The sequence below is a fragment of the Malaclemys terrapin genome, chromosome 16 (genome assembly GCF_027887155.1).
Source record: "Malaclemys terrapin pileata isolate rMalTer1 chromosome 16, rMalTer1.hap1, whole genome shotgun sequence".
Lineage (NCBI taxonomy): Eukaryota > Metazoa > Chordata > Testudines > Emydidae > Malaclemys > Malaclemys terrapin.
The window spans coordinates 16229261-16249738 of NC_071520.1; the positions used below are offsets into that span (position 1 = coordinate 16229261).

Consider the following 20478-nt stretch of genomic DNA (forward strand, 5'->3'; position numbering starts at 1 on the left):
TTTTCTGGAGAAACGTCTCATCTGAGAGCACATAGGAGAAGTTTGGGAATTTTGTAATGGAAGGTTCACTAAAATCCATTTGGCTATATGTAAACTACTCCTGTGAGGTGGGGAAGGCATTTTTCAGCTGTGAGAAGAAAAAGGGGAGGAAATGATTCATGGCAGGGTAAGGAGGGAAAGTATATGGGAGTGTCAAGGCATTATTAGCAAACTGTTGAACCAAAACAAACTAAAAATTACATCACTGGCACTGTACATCCTCGGATTCAGTAAGATGCATCTGTCCCCTATTTAAAGAAGCAAAAGTAATGTAAGGATACAGGGTTCTAATTAACTAGGTTTAAAAAATGAGTGTGTTAAAAATCTTAATTTACAATTGCTTATTTATAACATTTAAAGTGAACGATTTTGTTTTGTGATTACTTTAACCCCGTTATTTGAATAGTTTCACTTAGTAAACTTATTGCAGCTACTAACTGACTAAATCTACAGAATCAAATGCAGAATAATTCATTACTAGACTGCTCACTGTACGTTGAGGAAAACCATGTTAATTTCCCTTTGGCATATTATAATAAATATGTGATGGGTATCCATTCTTGGTCATGTGCTTAAACTTGGGATGAATCTTATCTATAGTACTGCTAACAGAGGTCTTGTTTTCTAGGTTCTGAAACTTGCAGTGACGGAACATGTCTCAGTCAGGTGAAAAAGTAAAGGTAAAGAGATGCTTGCGTAATACAAATGTGGTATATAATTCTGTTGAACTTTTGAAAATACTCATGTTTTCACTGAAGTAGTTAAACATTCCGACTAAATTTATTAGCTCAAATATATTTCTTAAATTTGACTTTTACTGAAAAATGAACTTGTATGTAACCCTAGTAATATAGTTTCAATAGATTAGCCAGACTTCCTTTATCTGGTATTCTTGTATTTATGCAGAGGGACTGATGTCTGAACTTCATGCAAAATTCTTAATTGGGTATAAGTTACAATTTAAGATTTTCCCATCTGGGTGAGTTGTAAAAGGCTTGTCTGCAAGTAAAATAACTGCCCTTTGATGAGTGATTTTAGTTCAGGAGTATTCGCAGTGTATCATTTTATTAAAAATCTATCTTTCATGTTAAACTCCTGTGTCTGTCTTGAATAAAAATTTGTTGCAATCAATAAGCTCAGAGGACCCAGACTTCAAGTGGCTGAAATTCTTGTTTAGGCCTATAATAGATATTGGGTCAGTTTATAACATGGTGAAGTGGACTGCCATTTTTAAGGCCCAAATCTATCAGATACGTTTTCAGGTACATTTCTATCTCTTACTTTTGTTTCAAAGGTTTAGCACTGTGAATTTCGGAACTTTATGTTCAACTATATTACTAACTTGTTCACTTATGTGACCGTAGTTGCATCTTGTGGGGTGATGATAAATTCATACTCTGAGCATTACTACTGAGTGTGCTTGTGTTTCTACACGTATTTACAGAAGTGTTTTTCCTCTGCATGCATACACAGGCATTCTTAGGTGCTGAAATTCACTATATTTAGCTTATATCAGGAGAACCTATTTCTAATATCTTTTCAATTTGTAAATGTCAGTGATTTTAAGATTGCTTGTGATTTAAATCTTTCATTAACTTTTTAACGTACCTCACTGAAAAAGTCAGCTTTAACTCTGTCATTGCCACAGTGATTGCTCCTGCAAAAAAAAAAGGAGCAGGGTCCAATGTACTTGAGCTGATTGCCTGCTGCGAAATTGAGCTTAAGGGCAGGTACCCGAGCCTTATACAGGGTGAGACAGCTGCTGGTTGATTTGGCAGATGCTTGTAGGCATTGTGGGGAATTATGGGCTCTTCGGGGGCTTTCGAGTCAGAAGGGGGAGGGCCTATGGAGAAAACAAAAAACTCCAGGCAAGAGATGCTGGGAAATCAGGAAGACAGACCCTCAGGTAGGAAGGGCTGTGCCCAGTTTGGGACTGGGGTGAAAGAAATGAACTTTAAAGGGAGGACTAACCCTCAGGAAGAAGGGTCTGGGCCCAGCTGAAACTAGGATGAAGATTTTATAGATTGGAGGTCTATTTTGATTGACTTTGTTCGGGACCTAGTACACTGGATCCCAGAAAGGGAATGTTTTGAATATCTGGGCACTGTGGGTTTTTAAAGGGGCTTGAAGTGAAGGGGATACTGAAGTAGGCCTTAGCAGAGCCATGCTTGGCCAGCAGGGGGTGCATGAGGGCAGGCAAGCCCATTCACAGTCACAAACAGGGCTATCTGTTGCTTTTTGTGGTCATAGTTGCCGACTCCGTGGGTGCTCCGGCCCCGGAGCACCCACGAAAAAAATTGGTGGGTGCTGAGCACCCACCGGCAGCTCCCTGTGGCCCCGCCCTGCCCCCCTGCTGCCACGTCCTGCTTCTTCTCCCTCCCAGCCCTTGCGCCGCGACACGCTGATTCGCGGGGCAGGGAGGGGGGAGGAGGGGGAACGCCGCGCGCTGGGGGAAGAGACGGGGCCGGGATTTGGGGAAGGTATCCAATAGGGTCAGGGAGGGGGTGGAGTTAGGGCGGGGACTTTGGGGATGGGGTTGGAATGGGGGCAGAGTTGGGGCAGGGAGGCGCGGGCACCCACCGGCACCGGAGAAAGTTGGCGCCGCTGATTGTGGTCTTCTGTTAATGGCAACGTTTTCTTGCGGGCGTACGGTCAATGTTGTCCAAGAAGAGCCTTTAGCTCAAGTATGTTCCGCAGTACCTATGGAATCTTTACTTCTCTCAAAGACTGCTTGGGGAAGAAGGGTTGGGATGAGTTTTCCCAGGGCTGTCTTGCTATGCTGCCAGGTAACTGGTGGATTCTCTATCTTTCTTTGTGCAGTTTATTTGTATATTTTTACTTGTTTTACTTCACTTGTATTCAATTTTGTTTTTCTTTCCAGTTTTCTGACTCAGCAGGCTATGTGGGATTTGCTAATCTGCCCAACCAGGTCCACAGGAAGTCTGTAAAGAAGGGCTTTGAATTCACTCTAATGGTGGTTGGTAGGTGGTTTTCTTTAATTGCTTGAGTGTTAAAATATTTTGTCTTGCACATTAGGGGCTTGTCTACAGCAACATCTTGTTTGCCGCAAGCTGAGGTGTAAATCTACCTCACAGTAAAGCTTGCCACTCACTAAGTGGCCATGTGGACCCTGCCGACTCGTACTAACAGTTTCTTGGTGTGCTTTGATTTACTCCTGTTTCAAAGCCGGGTAGATCAGAGCACACTAAGGAACTGCTAGAACCAGTCAGCAGGGTCCACACTGACACTTAACATGTGGCAAGATAGTGTGGGGGTAGATTTACACCCCAGCTTGCTGTGCACTAACTGTTCATTTAGACAAGCCCTAAGTATGCACCTGTTCTTAATTAGCTATTGTATTTGGTGTACTGAAGAACAAAGACAAACTAGTGTATTCTATCAAATTAAATCCTGCCTATTTTGTGAAGTTGTTTAGAGGGAGCATTCTCTAGTGGTTAGAGCATGGCTCAGAGCCAAGGGTTCAGGTTTCTATTCCTGCCTCTTCTAGTGTTTCTACCCCCAACTCATTGTCTGACGTTAGAGGTAGTGACTTAACTGCGCTTTGACCTGTTTCCCTGTCTGAAAATGCGTGCACAGTGGTGTCTCGCTGATGAAATGGGGATTCTATTCCTAGCTCTTCTACTGTTTCCGCGCTGACTCACTGTGTGACGTTAAGGGTAATGTCTCTGATTAAATTTCCCCATATGAAATTGGTGTTGTCTAACCGGAAGGAACTTTTAAGTGCAAAGTAATTGGCTTGTTGAGTTATATTGGTATTTTCACCTTTTAGTTAAGCAAAAACCCTACAATTGCTTTTATAAAACCCAAATTACCCTCCTTTTGTTAAGAAGCTTTTTGAGATACTTGCCTTAATATTACATATTATTGAGAAATTAGTAGGAGAAAGGAAATCGCATCTTTATCACGAAGAACCATATGTAACGTCTTAAACAGCCTGTGTGCTGACAGCTGTAGCATTGACCAAAGATTATACAAGAAATTAGTTTCAGCAGTTGTCTCCTACTTGTGGTTGTTGATCACTGTAGAACTACTTATGTCTTGTAGTTCTTGATGACAAATACAAAAGTTGCCCATCTAAAACTAGGTAGCAACATCACCAGTAGCGTAGACAGCTTATATTAGGGTTTTCTTTTTCTTAAATATTAAATGTTTACTGGCATATAATATACGTGATCATTGCAGATCAGTTTAGCTTCCTGAAACAAATTATGTAGCAAAGATGAACTTGTAAATACCACATGCTAGTTTAAGGGTGTTTCAGGTAAGTTAAAGTGATTGTAAACTTTTAGAATTATAAAACTTTCTAAGTGAAGATTAAAAGATTCGCTCTTGCTTTCTTTAGTTCAGGGATTGGCAACCTTTGGCACGCGGCCCCCCATTGGCCTGGAGCGGCGAACTGCGGCCAGTGGGAGCTGCGATCGGCCGAACCTGCGGACGCGGCAGGTAAACAAACTGGCCCGGCCCACCAGGGTGCTTACCCTGGCGGACTGTGTGCCAAAGGTTGCTGATCCCTGCTTTAGTTTTTGCTATGTAGAAAAAATGTAGTCTGAATGCAAGGATGCTAAAGATTTTTGCCAGTTGTGCTTAACCTGGGCTTGGTCTACACTCAAAATTCAGTTGTCTTAGCTACGTGGCTCAAGGGTTGAAAAATCCCGTCTCCTCCCCTGAGTGGTGTAGTTAAGCCAACCTAATCCTCGGTGTAGACAGTGTTAGGATGATGGAAGAATTCTTACATTGACCTAGCTACCACCTCTTTGGGAGGTGGATTACCTACGCTGACAGGCGAACCACTCCCATCAGCGTAATGTAGTGTCTACATTGACGTGCTACAGCGGTTTAAAAAATAAAGTTCTGATTTGCATCTCTAGCTTAAGCAAACCTCAAAATTTACAAAAAGTGAACTCAAATGTTATGGCTTCTGATTTCATAAGTAAAAGAGAAAAGGTTTGAATACTTTGCAACTGTTTTAATTCAAGACTTGGAAGTACTGTGGTGTAAAGTGGGTATTTGTATATATGTGAACTTTGCAGTTGTGACCTTTTTGCTTGCACTGTTAAATCTAATAGATTACGTTTAGAATTTTCATGCATTCATATATGTAAGCAAGCACCAAAGATTTGTTTTTTCTGTTTTCTTTAGCATTGCTTAGCCGAGCCTCTGATATTTTTATCTTAAAAGATAGGGTGGACCCTGGCTGAACAAATTATTTTTACTCCACTACATAGGTTTGTGGGGTTACAGGGAGGCTGCTAAGGAAGATGAAGGTATTTAATTACTTGAATGATTTTGTTTGCAGGAGAATCTGGTTTGGGAAAATCCACCTTAATTAACAGTTTATTCCTGACTGATCTTTATCCAGAACGTTACATTCCTGGAGCTGCAGGTAAATTTGACTGTGTTCTTATTTAAGGCCCTACATCATTCAGTCCAAGCACACACCTCCAACCTCGTTTCCTTTCACATCCTCCACACCATTATTCCTCCATTCTGACAATGACTTCAGCCATTCATTTTTCTTCCATGCCATTGATGCATGGAACAGCACTCCCAATCACTGTTGGTTAAGCCCCTCTGTTCTCATAAGTTAAGGTTTGATGTCTTCCTCCTACAAACTCACTTCTGCTGTTACTCCAATGAGTATAAACCCCACCCCCCAAGCTCCATAAGATTTCTATATGCCTAAACTGAACTTGTGACCTTACTGTAATCCCCACTTCCTCCAGTTGATTGTTACCGTGCAGTGGTCATGTGTAAAATCTACATTATAAATTCTTTAGGATTAGGAACTCCCTGTCGGTAAAGAACCTAGCACACTTCTGAAAGTTAACAAAATAATACATTAAAAAATGATCATCACAGCATCATTACATGTGACATACTACTGTTTCTCCACTCGTTATATTCTGGGTATTTGTTAATCATAGATTGTGCTTATACTTGTATTAGTTTATTTGACATGTTTTTCTGAAGGATTCTGCATTACATAGTGGTGGAGGTGTAACTTATTTAAAGTGTGTTGTAACCAATCTGGTACATGGGCATCTGTGGGGTTGGACAAGAGAAATACTAATGTTTAAAACATTATTTTATTATAGAGAAAATAGAGAGAACAGTCCAAATCGAAGCTTCTACAGTAGAGATTGAGGAGCGAGGGGTGAAACTACGTTTAACAGTAGTTGATACACCAGGATATGGCGATGCCATTAACAGCCAGGACTGGTATGTCTGTTTTAGCCACTAGGATGAATCTTTAAATCTATCTCTGCTTATGATGTTATATGTATTTGTTAATCCTAGTGTTGTTCTCTCCTTTTTTATATGTACTTTGGTGATTCAGTGGATGGGAGTGGTCTTCGGAGAACATTGTGTACTGTTCCTGTATTTTGTGACATGCAAAGGGGAAGCAACCACTTCGTTATTATTTTTTTTTTAATAGCAATGTATTGTTATCTTGGGATCACAGTAGAGTGTCGTCCTACCCCTGTCCATATTTATCTGGAAAGCAAACATTTATAAAAATAGTCCGTAGAGTTCTCATACTTTGTTCTTTTTCATAGTAATCTTCTTCCAAATAAAAACAACGAGGAGTCCTTGTCGCACCTTAAAGACTAACAGATTTATTTGGGCATAAGCTTTCTTGGGCTAGAACCCACTTCATGCATCTGATGAAGTGGGTTCTAGCCCACGAAAGCTTATGCCCAAATAAATTTGTTAGTCCCTAAGGTGCCACAAGGACTCCTCGTTGTTTTTTCTTCCAAATAGTTTCTCCGATGTTTGACAAATACAGAATCTGAAGTGTGGGAATGGAGGGACAGGAGAAAGGTGACAAATGTGGGGGGGTTGTAGAGGGAGGGCCAAGGGCTCCTTGCATTGAAAGCAGCAGCACAGAAGTAAGGGTGGGAATACCATACCATGCCATCCTTACTTCTGCGCTGTGGCTTGTGGCAGTTCTGCCTTCGGTGGCCGCTGGCTGGGAGTCCAGCTCTGCTCTCTAGCTGCCCAGATCTGAAGGCAGCACAGAAGTAAGGGCGGCAATACTACAACCCCCTAAAATACCCTTGTGACCCCCCTGCAACTCCTTTTTGGTCAGGACCCCCAATTTGAGAAATGCTGGTCTCCCCTATGAAATCTGAATAGTATAAGGTAAAAGCACACACAAGACCAGAGTTCACGGGGGGAGACCAGATTTCATGGTCCGTGACGCGTTTTTCATGGCCGTGAATTTGGTAGGGCCCTACTTACGCATTTTGATTAAGAAAGGAAGGATAGCTCCATCCTATTTTTAAAGAAGGAAAACTACCCCTGTGGTAGCTGGATTTTAAATGAAAATGGAATATACTGGCACTGGTGAGCGGCATGCCAATGGGAAGTCTAGATTATTTATACATCCTATACAATTGGAGGCTAAGAACCCCTGGTAAAACTCATTTCTCTTGGCTATTCATTTTCATTGTAACGAAGCCGCATTGAACAGAGGAAAAAAAAAATTTAATAAGTAGATGACATATTTGCATATTATGCCACTGGAAATAAATAGTCATAAAATCAAGCTTTTGTGAAGGAGATAAACAGCTGATATAACTACAATTAACAAACACCACATTTCAAAATCTTGTGGTGGTGTACATGTGACAAAATTTGAGATAATGGTGAAGAATATAGTTGGCAAACTGGTGTATTTTTTTCTGTCTGTGGAATGCTTTGCAAGAAGACCACTCTGAAATGGGAGTGATTAGCTTCTTTTACCATGTCTCTTACATGTGCTTGAAATACTCTGGATGAAAGGTCAAAAGTGTGGTGGCAATTGTATCTTCAGCTTCCTTGTCTTCAGTCTATGTTGTTAAACTAATCAAAACAGAGACTTCTGAATAACTGTTTTTCTGGACTTCAGTGCACTCTTGCTCATTGTCAGTAATGTTGACTTAAGCTTCCTTTCACTGGAATTAAGAGCTGTTAAGCCAGTGTATTGTGTTACAATAAGAACTTCCTGTTGATTGGTTTCAGTGGTAGCCGTGTTAGTCTGTATCTCCTCTTTTCCCCCCTGTTGATTGTGTTCTAATGCCCTTTGTTTATTCTATTAAGATGTTTCTTAGAGACCTACAAGTTCAGATTCTCCCCCCCCGTTTAGTCCAAATGATGCTTATAAACTTGATTTATAACCATGTGTAGCACCTTCTACTGAAGTCCTTTTAACCATCTATATGTATACCAGGGTAGGCAAACTATGGCACCTGTGCCGAAAGCGGCATGCAAGCTGATTTTCAGTGGCACTCACATTGCCTGGGTCCTGGCCACCGGTCCGGGGGGCTCTGCATTTTAATTTAATTTTAAATGAAGCTTCTTAAACATTTTAAAAACCTTATTTACTTTACATACAACAATAGTTTAGTTATATATTATAGACTTATAGAAAGAGATTTTCTAAAAACGTTAAAATGTATTACTGACACGCGAAACCTTAAATTAGAGTGAATAAATGAAGACTTGGCACACCACTTCTGAAAGGTTGCCGACCCCTGATGTATACTATTCATGCTTATGACATCTACTGTCACTTTATAAACTATTGTAGGTAAAGTTGGTAGCACCAACTATACTTAAGGTTGCCTGACACTTCCTATTGTAAGTCCCTGTTTTCAGTTGCTTATAACTTTGCCAAATTGTAACCTTTCAGGCTGAGATTTTTCATTCCAGGTGTATGACTTAGGTTGAAGGCTTTGGAAAGTTTCAGTAAAAAGGGTTCAGCCCTTTCCAACAGCCAGATTAGGAAAAAATACATTGTTTTGCCCATGCTAAAAAAACCAACCAAACAAAAAAAGCTGTAATAATTATTTTTGTTGTGAAGCCATAGTGTCCTTCATGCTTTCGAGCAGGGACTTGAAATTTAGCAAGGGGAGTTGCCTTTTGCTGTTTCTGGGGAAAAATTGCCCAAATTAGAAGACGTTATAAGCCTTTGAAAAGTCGCGGTCTGGGAAGGGAGATGGGTGTTGTAAGCTAGAGTGGGGGAGAAGACTGGGTCTTGGACTGGGAGCCAGATATGAAGAGTGTTGGGGAAGAGAAGGGAGATGATGTTGGGTTGAGGAGCTGGAGGAGACGAGACGAGACTGGATTGGCACAGGTTGGAGAGGACAGCACGGAGGTGGTCAGGCTTGGGGGTTATAGAGCATAAGGGTTTGCAACTACTAGAGATCACTTCCCTCAAGAACCTGGGATGGAACCCAAGATTTCTGATGCTGCTGTCGTCAAATGTCTGTGAAGTCCCCTGGCAAAGCATGTATCTCACCCTCATCTAGTCACTGATCTACATAGAGGATGCCACTCTACTACTGCTGCCAGTTACTCCATTAGCTCAAGTGTCAGAGGTCTGTGCTTTGGATCTAAAAACTCCAACTCTGGTGCCGACCCATGTGATCATATGATGGAGTGTATTTTCTTTAGTTTGCTATTTTAGAAACCTTGGGCGGCGGTACATACAAAAAACTCTGTTAGAAGAACATTAAGATTGGAAAGTCAAGGTCTCAAAAGTTAGGAAGTGCCAGGATTAACACCTGTGGAACCTTAATCTAACTCCATTGGACAAATTCATTATGATCATCTTTGATCACATTCTGGTGTAATTTATATGAACTTTAATGATATATGCACACACAAATGAGGATAAAACAAACTATTGAACAGCTGTGCATTAAGTGAGCACAATCCATCCTGTGCTCTCAGTGCAGCAGGCCCCTTGGAAAAAAACGGTGATGATGCATATGCTCTAGGGGAGTGAATGACGGTTGTAGACACTCTTAATTCTGGCACTTTCTAACTTTTGAGTGCTTCACTTTGAAACCTTAGCACTCTTTTAACATTGTTTTTTGTGTGTAATTTATAAATATAGCCTTAATCTGAAGTGTGATGGAGGATTCTTTATGGCAGTTTCAGAATCCTGACAAGACAAATGTGCTCTAGTTCCCAAAATAACTAAACACAGCCTTTGCAGCTTATTGCACTGCATGCAGTCTCCCTCAGTCCTGGCTTGGACTAGCCAGTCATCAAAGGGACTGCTGACAACAAGACAGCTACCAAACTCACTTGTTTAATACAGGTATTCTGTATATTTTTTTTGTTTCATCTTTGTCCCAGTGTGACAGGTCACTTTTCAATAGAGCTTACTGGTTTGCTGATAGTTATCAGTTCTGTTGTTCCTGGCTTTTGTGAGGCTGAATTTGTGTTTTTTGGCAGCTCAGGTTTATTTTCCATTTTTCCCGAATGAACTCTTTAATGTAATGCTTTCGTTGTTTGCCGTTACAGTACATAGTACAGGATATGCTGTCTTCTAAGTAATGATATCATAGTGGTGCAAAGCCAGGTGTTTCCCGGAAATCAGAAGGTACCATACACTAATGCCACGTTTATAGGGAAAATTACAGCAGTTAGGACTATAAAACTGCACGTAAACCAATTACATTGCCAGAGAAACTTGTAACCAGGGGTGTTTTCCCATTGTTTGTACTTGGTTTCTTTTCTAATATTCATGTCTCTTCAATCTCATTATCTTTCACCAGCTAAAGGGAGTTTTGTTTAAAAGATCAACAGCAACATAAAATGTATTGTCCTCTTTCAACATGTCTGGGTACTACAAATGTTAGATCTTAAAAATGAGTTTTAGCAAGAAAATACTGAAGTTTCACTAAAGTAATTTTTTAAGACCTTCTTCTGCTCTGTACTTTCTTTCCCTACAGCAAAATATATAACAAGTGAAGTACAAATGAGAGAGACACTAGAAATATGCATGTTAATTCTATTACTAATATCACTGACCTAAAGAAGGTATCAGTTTACAGATGGGTTCTCCGTGGATTGTGCCAGAAAGGAGACATCTACATCTTCCATGTATTTCCAGGTTACAGTAGTTTCACTTTTGAAGGCTTACCACAGTATATTGGAGGAGTCTCTTCTGCTTGCATTTGAATACAAACCTTAAACGCCTATTGTAACCTAGGTTTTACAGTAACATAAATAATAAGACATGCAAGAAATGCCAGGTAAACAGATGTGTATGAGAGTTAACTGGTAAATCAAAAAGCTTAAAACTTGCTGCTAATTCTATTTCTGTGTGTATAAAAACATGACCGAGCCGGGGGAAAGAGAATGCTTTCAATGAGAAGTCTGTTTTGGCCCTGGTTACTTCCAGTTCCTCATATCATGATTTAGGTTGTTATAATGATATTTTCGGACTTAAGGTTAGATGTCTCTCTCCAACAGTTCAGTAAACTTTTTCTGTGGTTTTTAATTATATCTAGGGATGTAAATACCGTTTAAAAATTTAACCATTTAAACAATTGGCCCGGGGTTAATGGTTAAGGAGGGTTAACGGGTAAGACTATTGCTTACTGGTTAACCTTGTACATCCCTGATTATATCGTTTATGCTTGTTTGTTATATTTAAGACATGTAGACCGAGATAATCTCTTCTGCTTCTGTGAGCAAAAGGGAATAAAAATGTTGTGGTGATATTTGAGGAGAGCCCCATCTTGACAGTATCATTCTGTTCCTCTTTCTCCTAAGTCAGAGCTGAAGCTCTATATGGGGGTAAGGCAGACAGTGAAAGGGGATGTGCCCTGGGGATATTCTTGTGGATGACCTGAATGAAGTTAGTGCTGCAGAATCCCTCGTACCAACACTTGCACAGCTATAACAGATTTGCCAGTGGTAGCAAAATATCCTATCAAGAGGTGGAATGGGCTAAGAGGCCAGTGTTCAAGGGCTCACCATAGATTCTTGTGCCTTCAGTCTGATCAGATGCTCAGGATCCTTAAGGCTGAAAGCAAGAAAACCTCCCTGTTACAGTCTACATTTGCAACAGGCAATGATTGTCTAACCCCTACTCTTTTGCCCTCCCCCAACTTGCATGTCCAATGGTAAATTTGACATGTACCCATGACACAAAGTATCTGCTTAATCTTATGTTGGTATCCTCTGTGCTCCCTTGCCTCTCTCCATTCTCTTCATTGTTTGTTGTTGTCACACCAAACTTATTTAAATTGTTAACACTTCGGAGCAAGGAACATGTCTTTCTTTAGATTTTTGTTTGTTTGTTAGGCATCTAGTACACATTGGGGTGCTCAAAAACAACAAATCTGCTCAGTAGTACATGCTTTTTAGAAGAAAAACCATAATTTTATTTTTCACCTTTAATAGCCACTCTTTGTGAGATCAGTTAATATATCAGACGTAAGGTGACATTCCATTACTTCCTTCCAATGCATTTTTTAAATTGTCTTGAGATAAGTAAGAATTTGCCAACATAAGAGGTTTCTGTATGGTGGCAAAAATAGCTTAATAAATCACATGATTTTTGAGCACAAGTCTTTCAAATATATTTAGACTGAATTGAAACAGACTAAAATACCAGCATTTTTATAGGTAACTATAGAAACCTGATTCTAAGGTCAGGGTTGTCAAACTGCTAATCAAGAGGATATCCTGGCTATGCCATTTGTCAGCGGGTTTAAAACAAACAAACAAAAAAACCCACCCTATGTTCCTGTCTTTGTCTTGTCTCACCATTGAGTTTTTCTCTGAACTTGCAGTTAACCTTTTCACCCAATAGAAGTGAATTTAAAGTTGCTCCAGAAATAAGTAGTTATGGGGCAGGCTGTTGCGTATCACACACTGAACAGTTTTTTAATTCATCGTCAAAAAAGTGCTCCACAAGAGACAGTATTAGGAAACTGAATTCTTCTATTCAGAAGTGTTAATCACATTCCTTCTTTGCTCCTCCCTTTGCCATCACAAATAATTAAAAACCATAAACATACAGCCTGTATAAGATGCCTCTGTTTCTTCCTACCACAGCTTCAAAACAATCATCCATTATATTGACAATCAGTTTGAAAGATACCTTCATGATGAGAGTGGTCTGAACAGGCGCCACATTATAGACAACAGAGTCCACTGCTGTTTTTACTTCATATCACCCTTCGGGCATGGGTAAGAAAATAAATACTTATATTTTAGGGTGTTTTGTCCTTAGGGAGTTTGGTAACTTCCCTGTCTTAGAGACTAACCTTCATATTAATGGAGTTACTTCCCAAGTTGTCAGTTAGCCAACTCAATTAAAACAGGCTTTGGGTTTAATGACCTCCTTCTGCTTTGTCTCTATTCCGGTAGGAATTTAATATGGAGGAATAAATATTCTCAGAAACATAAAAGCTGGTAATATTCATATTATCGAGACGGAAACTTTAATTACAATTCAACCCTTACATGAGCAGCTCAATAGAGAAGTGCTCCAAGTCATTTAAATTTACAGGACAGATTGTTTACATAGATACCTTGAATTAAGGGCTGCTTATGTATTCTTAGTACAAGTGCAATAATCCTGATACTTGCCACTTAATATGTATGCTTAATAGTCCCTTATGTTTATAATTTGTTTTTGTTGTATTTTTTTCCTACTTGTAGGCTGAAGCCTTTAGATGTAGAGTTCATGAAAGCTCTTCATGGAAAAGTCAACATTGTCCCTGTGATTGCCAAGGCTGACACTCTGACACTGAAGGAGAGAGAGAGGCTGAAGAGAAGGGTAAATATAACACCCAAGTATCAGAGGGGTAGCCGTGTTAGTCTGAATCTGTAAAAAGCAACAGAGGGTCCTGTGGCACCTTTAAGACTAACAGAAGTATTGGAGCATAAGCTTTCGTGGGATCATCAGATCAGGATTAAACAAAGACTGTGAATGGCTATCCAACTACAGAATCAGTTTCTCCTCCCTTGGTGTTCACACCTCAACTGCTAGCAGAGCACCTCACCCTCCCTGATTGAACTAACCTCGTTCTCTCCATACTGATTTATACCTGCCTCTGGAAATTTCCATTACTTGCGTCTGATGAAGTGGGCATTCACCCACGAAAACTTATGCTCCAATACTTCTGTTAGTCTTAAAGGTGCCACAGGACCCTCTGTTGCTTATAACACCCAAGTGTCAGAAAAATGTGGTCTAGCACGGGGCTTGAGCCAGATAAAAATAAACCCAGGTTGAATACCATTAGCTGAATCACAGAACATTTCAGACATAGGACCTGACTGTCATCTAGTGTAAATCAGCATAACTCCACTGAAGTTATTGGCATTACACTAAGTTACCCCAGATGAGCGTCTGGCCCACAGTGTAGAAATGATCAAGGGGAAGTGTGTCCCAAAAGGTTATTGCAGCACTTCCCAGTGATTTTTAAGTGTGTTATCAAGATGTGTTCTCTAACCTCATTGCTATTAAAAGAAGCATGTCTCCCTGCATCAGTTTTTAATAGGACAGTTATTTGTTTGCATAAATATCAGGATGTACTTTAGGGCTGTACTGGAGAAGGAAGTTTTCCAGACAGCGCTGATAATGTAAATCTTTCAACACTGAAAGATTTACTTACCTTATTTAATTATTGTTTGCCAAGCCTTTCCAAGAGTTGATTTTCCTGCTGATATGCTGCTAGGGTGGGTTTTACAGTGGTATTATGTATTTTTATGGTTTTGGTAGTCTTTATTCTTATTACTTACTGCATTTTAAATTTTACCACATCTGACAAAATTTACACAATGAATGAGAAAATGTAATCTTTGCTAATTTATTTTTATTCACGGATTCTATAAAACTGTGTGGAGTCAAGGAGGGATATGGGTAGGTGCCGAGGTTGGTATATGACAACATTCAGCAGAGAAAAATTTAATTCTGATTGTGAGTTTGAACTGCAATATTACTATTCCACAGAATATTTCAGTTAAAATCTTACTTTTGGGTCAACTTGATGCTGTCTAGTTTCAGTCTTTTAACCTCTTAGAACCAATACAAATCTAGCTGGCAATAAGTTGCCCTTGGGAGAAATAAGGGTTATGGGAATGAATTGACATTAAACCTCTGACAAGTTCTGTATATGGGGCACAAATATATAGTGGATAATAAATTCTCATAATGGATTTGAATCTTGCAAATTAAAATTGATACTCCTAAATTTTTAAAAGCAGTTCTTCAATCATTCCTTCGAACATACTCCGTAGTACGCATCATCCAGGATCTACAACCTATCCTGAAGGACGATCCATCACTCTCACAGATCTTGAGAGACAGGCCAGTCCTTGCTTACAGACAGCCCCCAAACCTGAAACAAATACTCACCAGCAACCACTCATCATACAACAAAAACACTAACCCAGGAACCTATCCTTGCAACAAAGCCGATTGCCAATTCTGTCCACATATCTATTCAGGGGACATCATCATAGGACCTAATCACATCAGCCACACTATCAGAGGCTCGTTTACCTGCACATCTACCAATGTGATATATGCCATCATGTGCCAGCAATGCCCCTCTGCCATGTACATTGGCCAAACCGGACAGTCTCTATGTAAAATAAATGGACACAAATCACATGTCAAGAATTATAACATTCAGAAACCAGTTGGAGAACACTTCAGTCTCCCTGGTCACTCGATTACAGACCTAAAAGTCACAATATTACAATAAAAAAACTTCAAAAACAGACTCCAACGAGAGACTGCTGAATTGGAATTAATTTGCAAACTGGACACCATTATATTAGGCTTGAATAAAAACTGGGAGTGGATGGGTCATTACACAAAGTAAAACTATTTCCCCGTGTTTATTTTTCCCCCCCTGCTCCTCACACCTTCTTGTCAACTGCTCTAAGGTGCCACAAGTAGTCCTTTTTCTTTTTGCTGATACAGACTAACACGGCTGCTACTCAGAAACCTTAAATTATACTGTAATTGATAAGCACTTACAGTATGCAAAACCTTTTTTGTAAGAGTATAGTATATGTTATTCAGTGCTCATACATTAACAATAGATGCTTTGAGGCGATAGTTTGAGTAGAAAGCTCCTAAAAACATACAAAAAGATTCAGGAGAATTTTTGCTCCTTGTGTAGTTGGGGACACTGGCATTTTGAGCACCTACATGAATGTTTTCCAGCACTGCTTCAGAATGGATTCTGGAACTTTATTCCGAGGTTATTTGGTTTATCTGTTTTCTCTGTAAGATGGACGAAGGGTTTGTCTTGACTAGGAAAAGTGATTAAGTTTAGGTCAGGCTTAACTAGCACATGTTGGCTAAATCCAACCTCTATTCCTTGTCACTACAAACCCCAAAACATTGATGGGGAGAGAGACAGTCAGACAAAGTGCCCTATCCGAGCACTGTACTCTCTATAAATCTAGGTAGCCAGATTTGCTTTTAATTAAAGTAAAAAGGAAACTTTTAAACCTTGTGAGGAGAAGTCTTGGGTAAGCCTTTGGACTTTTAAATACTGTAGTTTTGTAGGAAAAAACAACCAACCCTCTAAGACATGTCTGGTTGTACGATTTCCACCAGTGTTAACCCTGCTTGTGTGCACTAGTGGTGGCTGGTGAGTGAGAGGAGTTTATCATCTGTTTAGCATGTTCTTTTGGGAGCTACCTTTTTATATAAACTAGATTTGATCTTTCAGCATGTTTACTCTGGACCATTAGATGACCTCTGTGGAATCCAATTTTCAGGCATTGTCACCTGAGTTAAAGTTTCCAGTTCTGCATTTGGCAGCAGGCTGAATGCTTAAGGAGTTAAAATTTGGGTGTGTTATGTTCAAGTATTCCTTGAAATTACAAAGTAGATTCAACGCTAAAATGATTATTCTGCTCCCATTTATATTTCAACTGAAATTTAAATTGACATAAAAGCAGAGGTTCTGCATGCATGCCCCTTTCTCCAAAACCAACAACTCTACTCTTTTTAAACATAGCTGGATGTAAGCCATCCAGGTTTCAGTAGTTGCTAGGACTGTTGTTCAGTCATTGCTGTCAGTATCCTGGATTGAACATCCTCTCTTTATAGCACTCCTTTCCCCTACTGTTTGGTGACCTTCCTTTGGTGTCGAGCATCACATAGCATGCATGTGATGTGGCATTCATTATGAGGTAATGGCAGAGAGGGTATAACCAGCAGCAATTGCAGTGAAATACAGACAGCAAGCAAACCTATTTCCTGATCTCCCTTAAATTGGATTGCATGGCTTTCAGCATAACCCCTAAGTGACATTAGATTGAGGTATAGCGGTAAATATACATTTTATTGCAATACTGGCAAATAGAGGCAAGTCCTAGCATAGCTTCCTATAATGAATGGCTGTAAATTAATGAACCCTCACTTGATCATATTCCTTTCACATCAATCCAAATTGAATTCAACCTTCCCACTTTGTAGCATAACATAGTTTTAATAAACACATCTTATAAAACACCCTTGGTTTATATTGAAAGGCATTGTTATTACAGCAATGTGTTGTCTCACCATAAAAACATAAGTGGCACCTAAACTGTTGCCAGTTATGGTGTGGTTAAGAAGAAGATAAACAACTTTTAATTGTTTTTGGTCTACTGGCAGAGGTCAGTACAAATGGTTTAACTAAGTAAAATGTGTCATGTGGTTCCAAAGCTTTGAAAGTCTAGCTACTGTATATTGTTCTAACTAAAAGCATCTCAGTTACAAAATCTCTTATCAGGAATAAGAATCAAAATTTGCCTTTGCTGGAACGGCTTTGATATTGTTTTAGATGTCTCTGCCATTTGGCGATTAATCTAAGGTAGTGTTTTTGTTTTGATTCTTTGAACTAAGCAAAAAGATCAATTGTGGTGCTTGTGAAGGAAACCCAGCTTGGAGTAATTCCTGTTTTGTCTTGCTGGAATTCAAAGTTGTGTGTATGTGTGGTTTTTTTTTTTTTTTTTTTTTAAGAAACTCTTGAGTGGGAAGAACTGTAAGGCAGTTTCACAAGTTGTGTCATGCAAAGCCACTAAGGAAACCTGCTCAAAAGAATGACTTCATGAGAGGGGAACTAGTATTTTGACTTTTTTAATTTCCTATGGGAATGTTAATCTGTAGGAACACAGAACCCCCTGAGGCCAATAAAACTGAGATTTTAAGATGCAAAATGCTGTTTCATTGTTGAAACCATAAAATACAGTTTGTTTTTATTGCAATTCTTTTTCCTCCCAGGAAAGCACTAGGTTTAACAGCTGTAATATATTCAAGCACCCCTTGTTGTTGGCTTTCCCTCTATTGTTTCAGCTGCATTTTTATCTCTAAAATCTCAGTCAGGCTAAATGTGCTTTCTTTTTCCACGCATCTACGTGGAAGCAACAAACTGCAATTCTGCTTCACCTATACCAGCTGTGCATGTCTCATCATTAGGTGACACTGTAAACTCCAATAAATTGCATTCTCCAAAACAGTACTAACCTCTAGATTTATATGGCTCTAAGCTAGTATCCCTTGCTGTTCTATATTTTGTCTTCAGTTGAAATGGGGCTAATGTTTCCCCTATCAAAATGTTTTTCTTCTTAACTAGTTGCTCTGTTGTTGTGGTCTTGAGATAGTTTTGATTCTTAAAACGAAATTTACTTAAGAGCTCCCTTTCTAATAAAAATAAATAAAATAACTGAAAGCTGTACTTCAGTTTTTCTAAACTAACATTACTTCCAAATTTGAAACCCAAGACAGAACCCTTTAGATATTCAGATTCTGTTATTAAAATGTGGCATATAGCTTATTTGGCATATTTTTTTCTTCTAAAAGTTTAGAAGGTTGCCTGTATGGGGACCTCCATGTAGGTACTGCAGAGGTGCTGTGGCTTCAGGTTCATTATATTTTACATTGAAAACGATCCTAGGAATAGTGGTGGTACATACACAAGGGTTACTCATGTACATGTTCCCCCAGCCCCCTCCCTGGATTAACAGACGGCTTAATGCTAGGGGGGAGGGATAGCTCAGTGGTTTGAGCATTGGCCTGCCAAACCCAGGGTTGTGAGTTCAATCCTTGAGGGGGCCACTTAGGGATCTGGGGCAAAATCAGTACTTGGTCCTGCTAGTGAAGGCAGGGGCTGGACATGATGACCTTTCAGGGTCCCTTCCAGTTCTAGGAGATGGGATATCTCCATTAATTTATTTATTTAAAAGATATTTAAACTTGGGTTATACAAGCTGTAGCATGAGAGAGCATTTCCTATAACAGATTTACTGGGTACCATTATAACAGAAACTCATAGGAACAAATGATATGGATGCAGGCTCCACAGCAAGATCTCTTGTGGACTCATAGCTGCACCTGTACTAGCTATTTTAGTACCTGTTTCAACACTGGTGCAGTTACATCAGTGCTAATTAAAGTGTAAGCGCTTATGTGGACAGGACTTCAGTGTCTTTACCACTGTGTTGTGAAAACTTGCTTTCTTGACATTGTGGAGGCCTTAGTCTGGTCTACACTAGGGCTTTAACCTTTGCAGTTGCACTGCTATTTTAAACAGACACTAACTTGCTAGTGTAGATGCAGCCACTGGAATACCAGTTAGGTAGTTTCTACAGTTCCAGTTCCTGGGTTATCTAGAGCAGTGGTCTCCAAAGTGGGGTGCGCAAGACGATCAATTGGGGGGCACGGCAGAAGGAGCGCCACCGGAGAAAAAAAGGGCGGCCGGAGGAGGGGAGGGAGCAAGCGAGTGGGGAAGCTTGCCCCCTCCCCACCCCCGCAGGCAGGGCCACCCGGAACACAGGGGCTTTAGGGGCTGCAGAGCCCTGGCCTGCAGCTCTAAAGCCCTTTTCTGAATGCGGCCCTGAGTCCTCCGGCCCATGAAGGAGCAGGGGCAGCTGCACAGCCAGCGGCCGGAAAGAAGCGACGCTTTCCCCTTTAAAGCCAGCTGGAGAGAAGCGGCGCTTTGAAGGGCAAAGCGCCGCTTCTCTCCGGCCACGCGGCTGCCCCTGCTCCTCCTGAGTCCTCTGGCCCGTGCTCGCAGGGCCGCATTCCGAAAGGGGCTTTAGAGCTGCAGGCTAGGGCACCGGTGCCCCCTTAGCCCAGGGCCCTGCAGCCCCTAAAGCCCGTGTGGCCCTGTGTGTGTGTGCGGGGGGGGGGGGGGGGGGGGGGGCAGCTCCCAGAATCATGGCCATGGGAGCAGTGCTGCCCTGCGCAGAGCCACCTGCACACCCCCTGCACCAAACAGGAGCTGCCCCAGGTAAGTGCTCTGCACCTCCTGCCTGCCCCAGCCCTGAGCGCCCTCCCGCACCCTAACTCCTGCCCAGACCCCGCACCCCACCCGGAGCGCCCTCCCGCACCCTAATCCTAATCCAGACCTTCAAATCGCTGTATCACAGTGTTAAACCAAGATTTTCAGAAATAATGAAGCATATTCAAACACATTGCTCTCACTAAAAAAGTTTTTTTGTACCGTTAATAAAATAAATAAAAAATATTTTAAAAATAGTTTTTCATCTTTATCTCATCCTTTTTTAATTTCTATTTTTGTGTGTTTTATAATGTACATAATATATTAGTATAGTAGTACATGTATATATTTTATACATTAAATAAATATATATATATTGGGGGGGCGTGCTCAA

The 20478-nt window shown here is 40.4% G+C and overlaps 1 protein-coding gene across 1 annotated transcript in view; it reads left to right on the forward strand.

The window, feature by feature from the left end:
• Positions 1-20478, forward strand: part of LOC128824656 (septin-2) — a 61450-nt gene that overhangs the window by 8204 nt on the left and 32768 nt on the right. The window contains exons 2-7 of the mRNA XM_054006419.1: positions 668-719; positions 2921-3020; positions 5357-5443; positions 6156-6279; positions 12904-13038; positions 13513-13630. Coding sequence (XP_053862394.1) covers positions 693-719; positions 2921-3020; positions 5357-5443; positions 6156-6279; positions 12904-13038; positions 13513-13630 — 591 coding nt within the window. The 5' untranslated portion in view covers positions 668-692. The remainder of the gene's footprint in view (positions 1-667; positions 720-2920; positions 3021-5356; positions 5444-6155; positions 6280-12903; positions 13039-13512; positions 13631-20478) is intronic.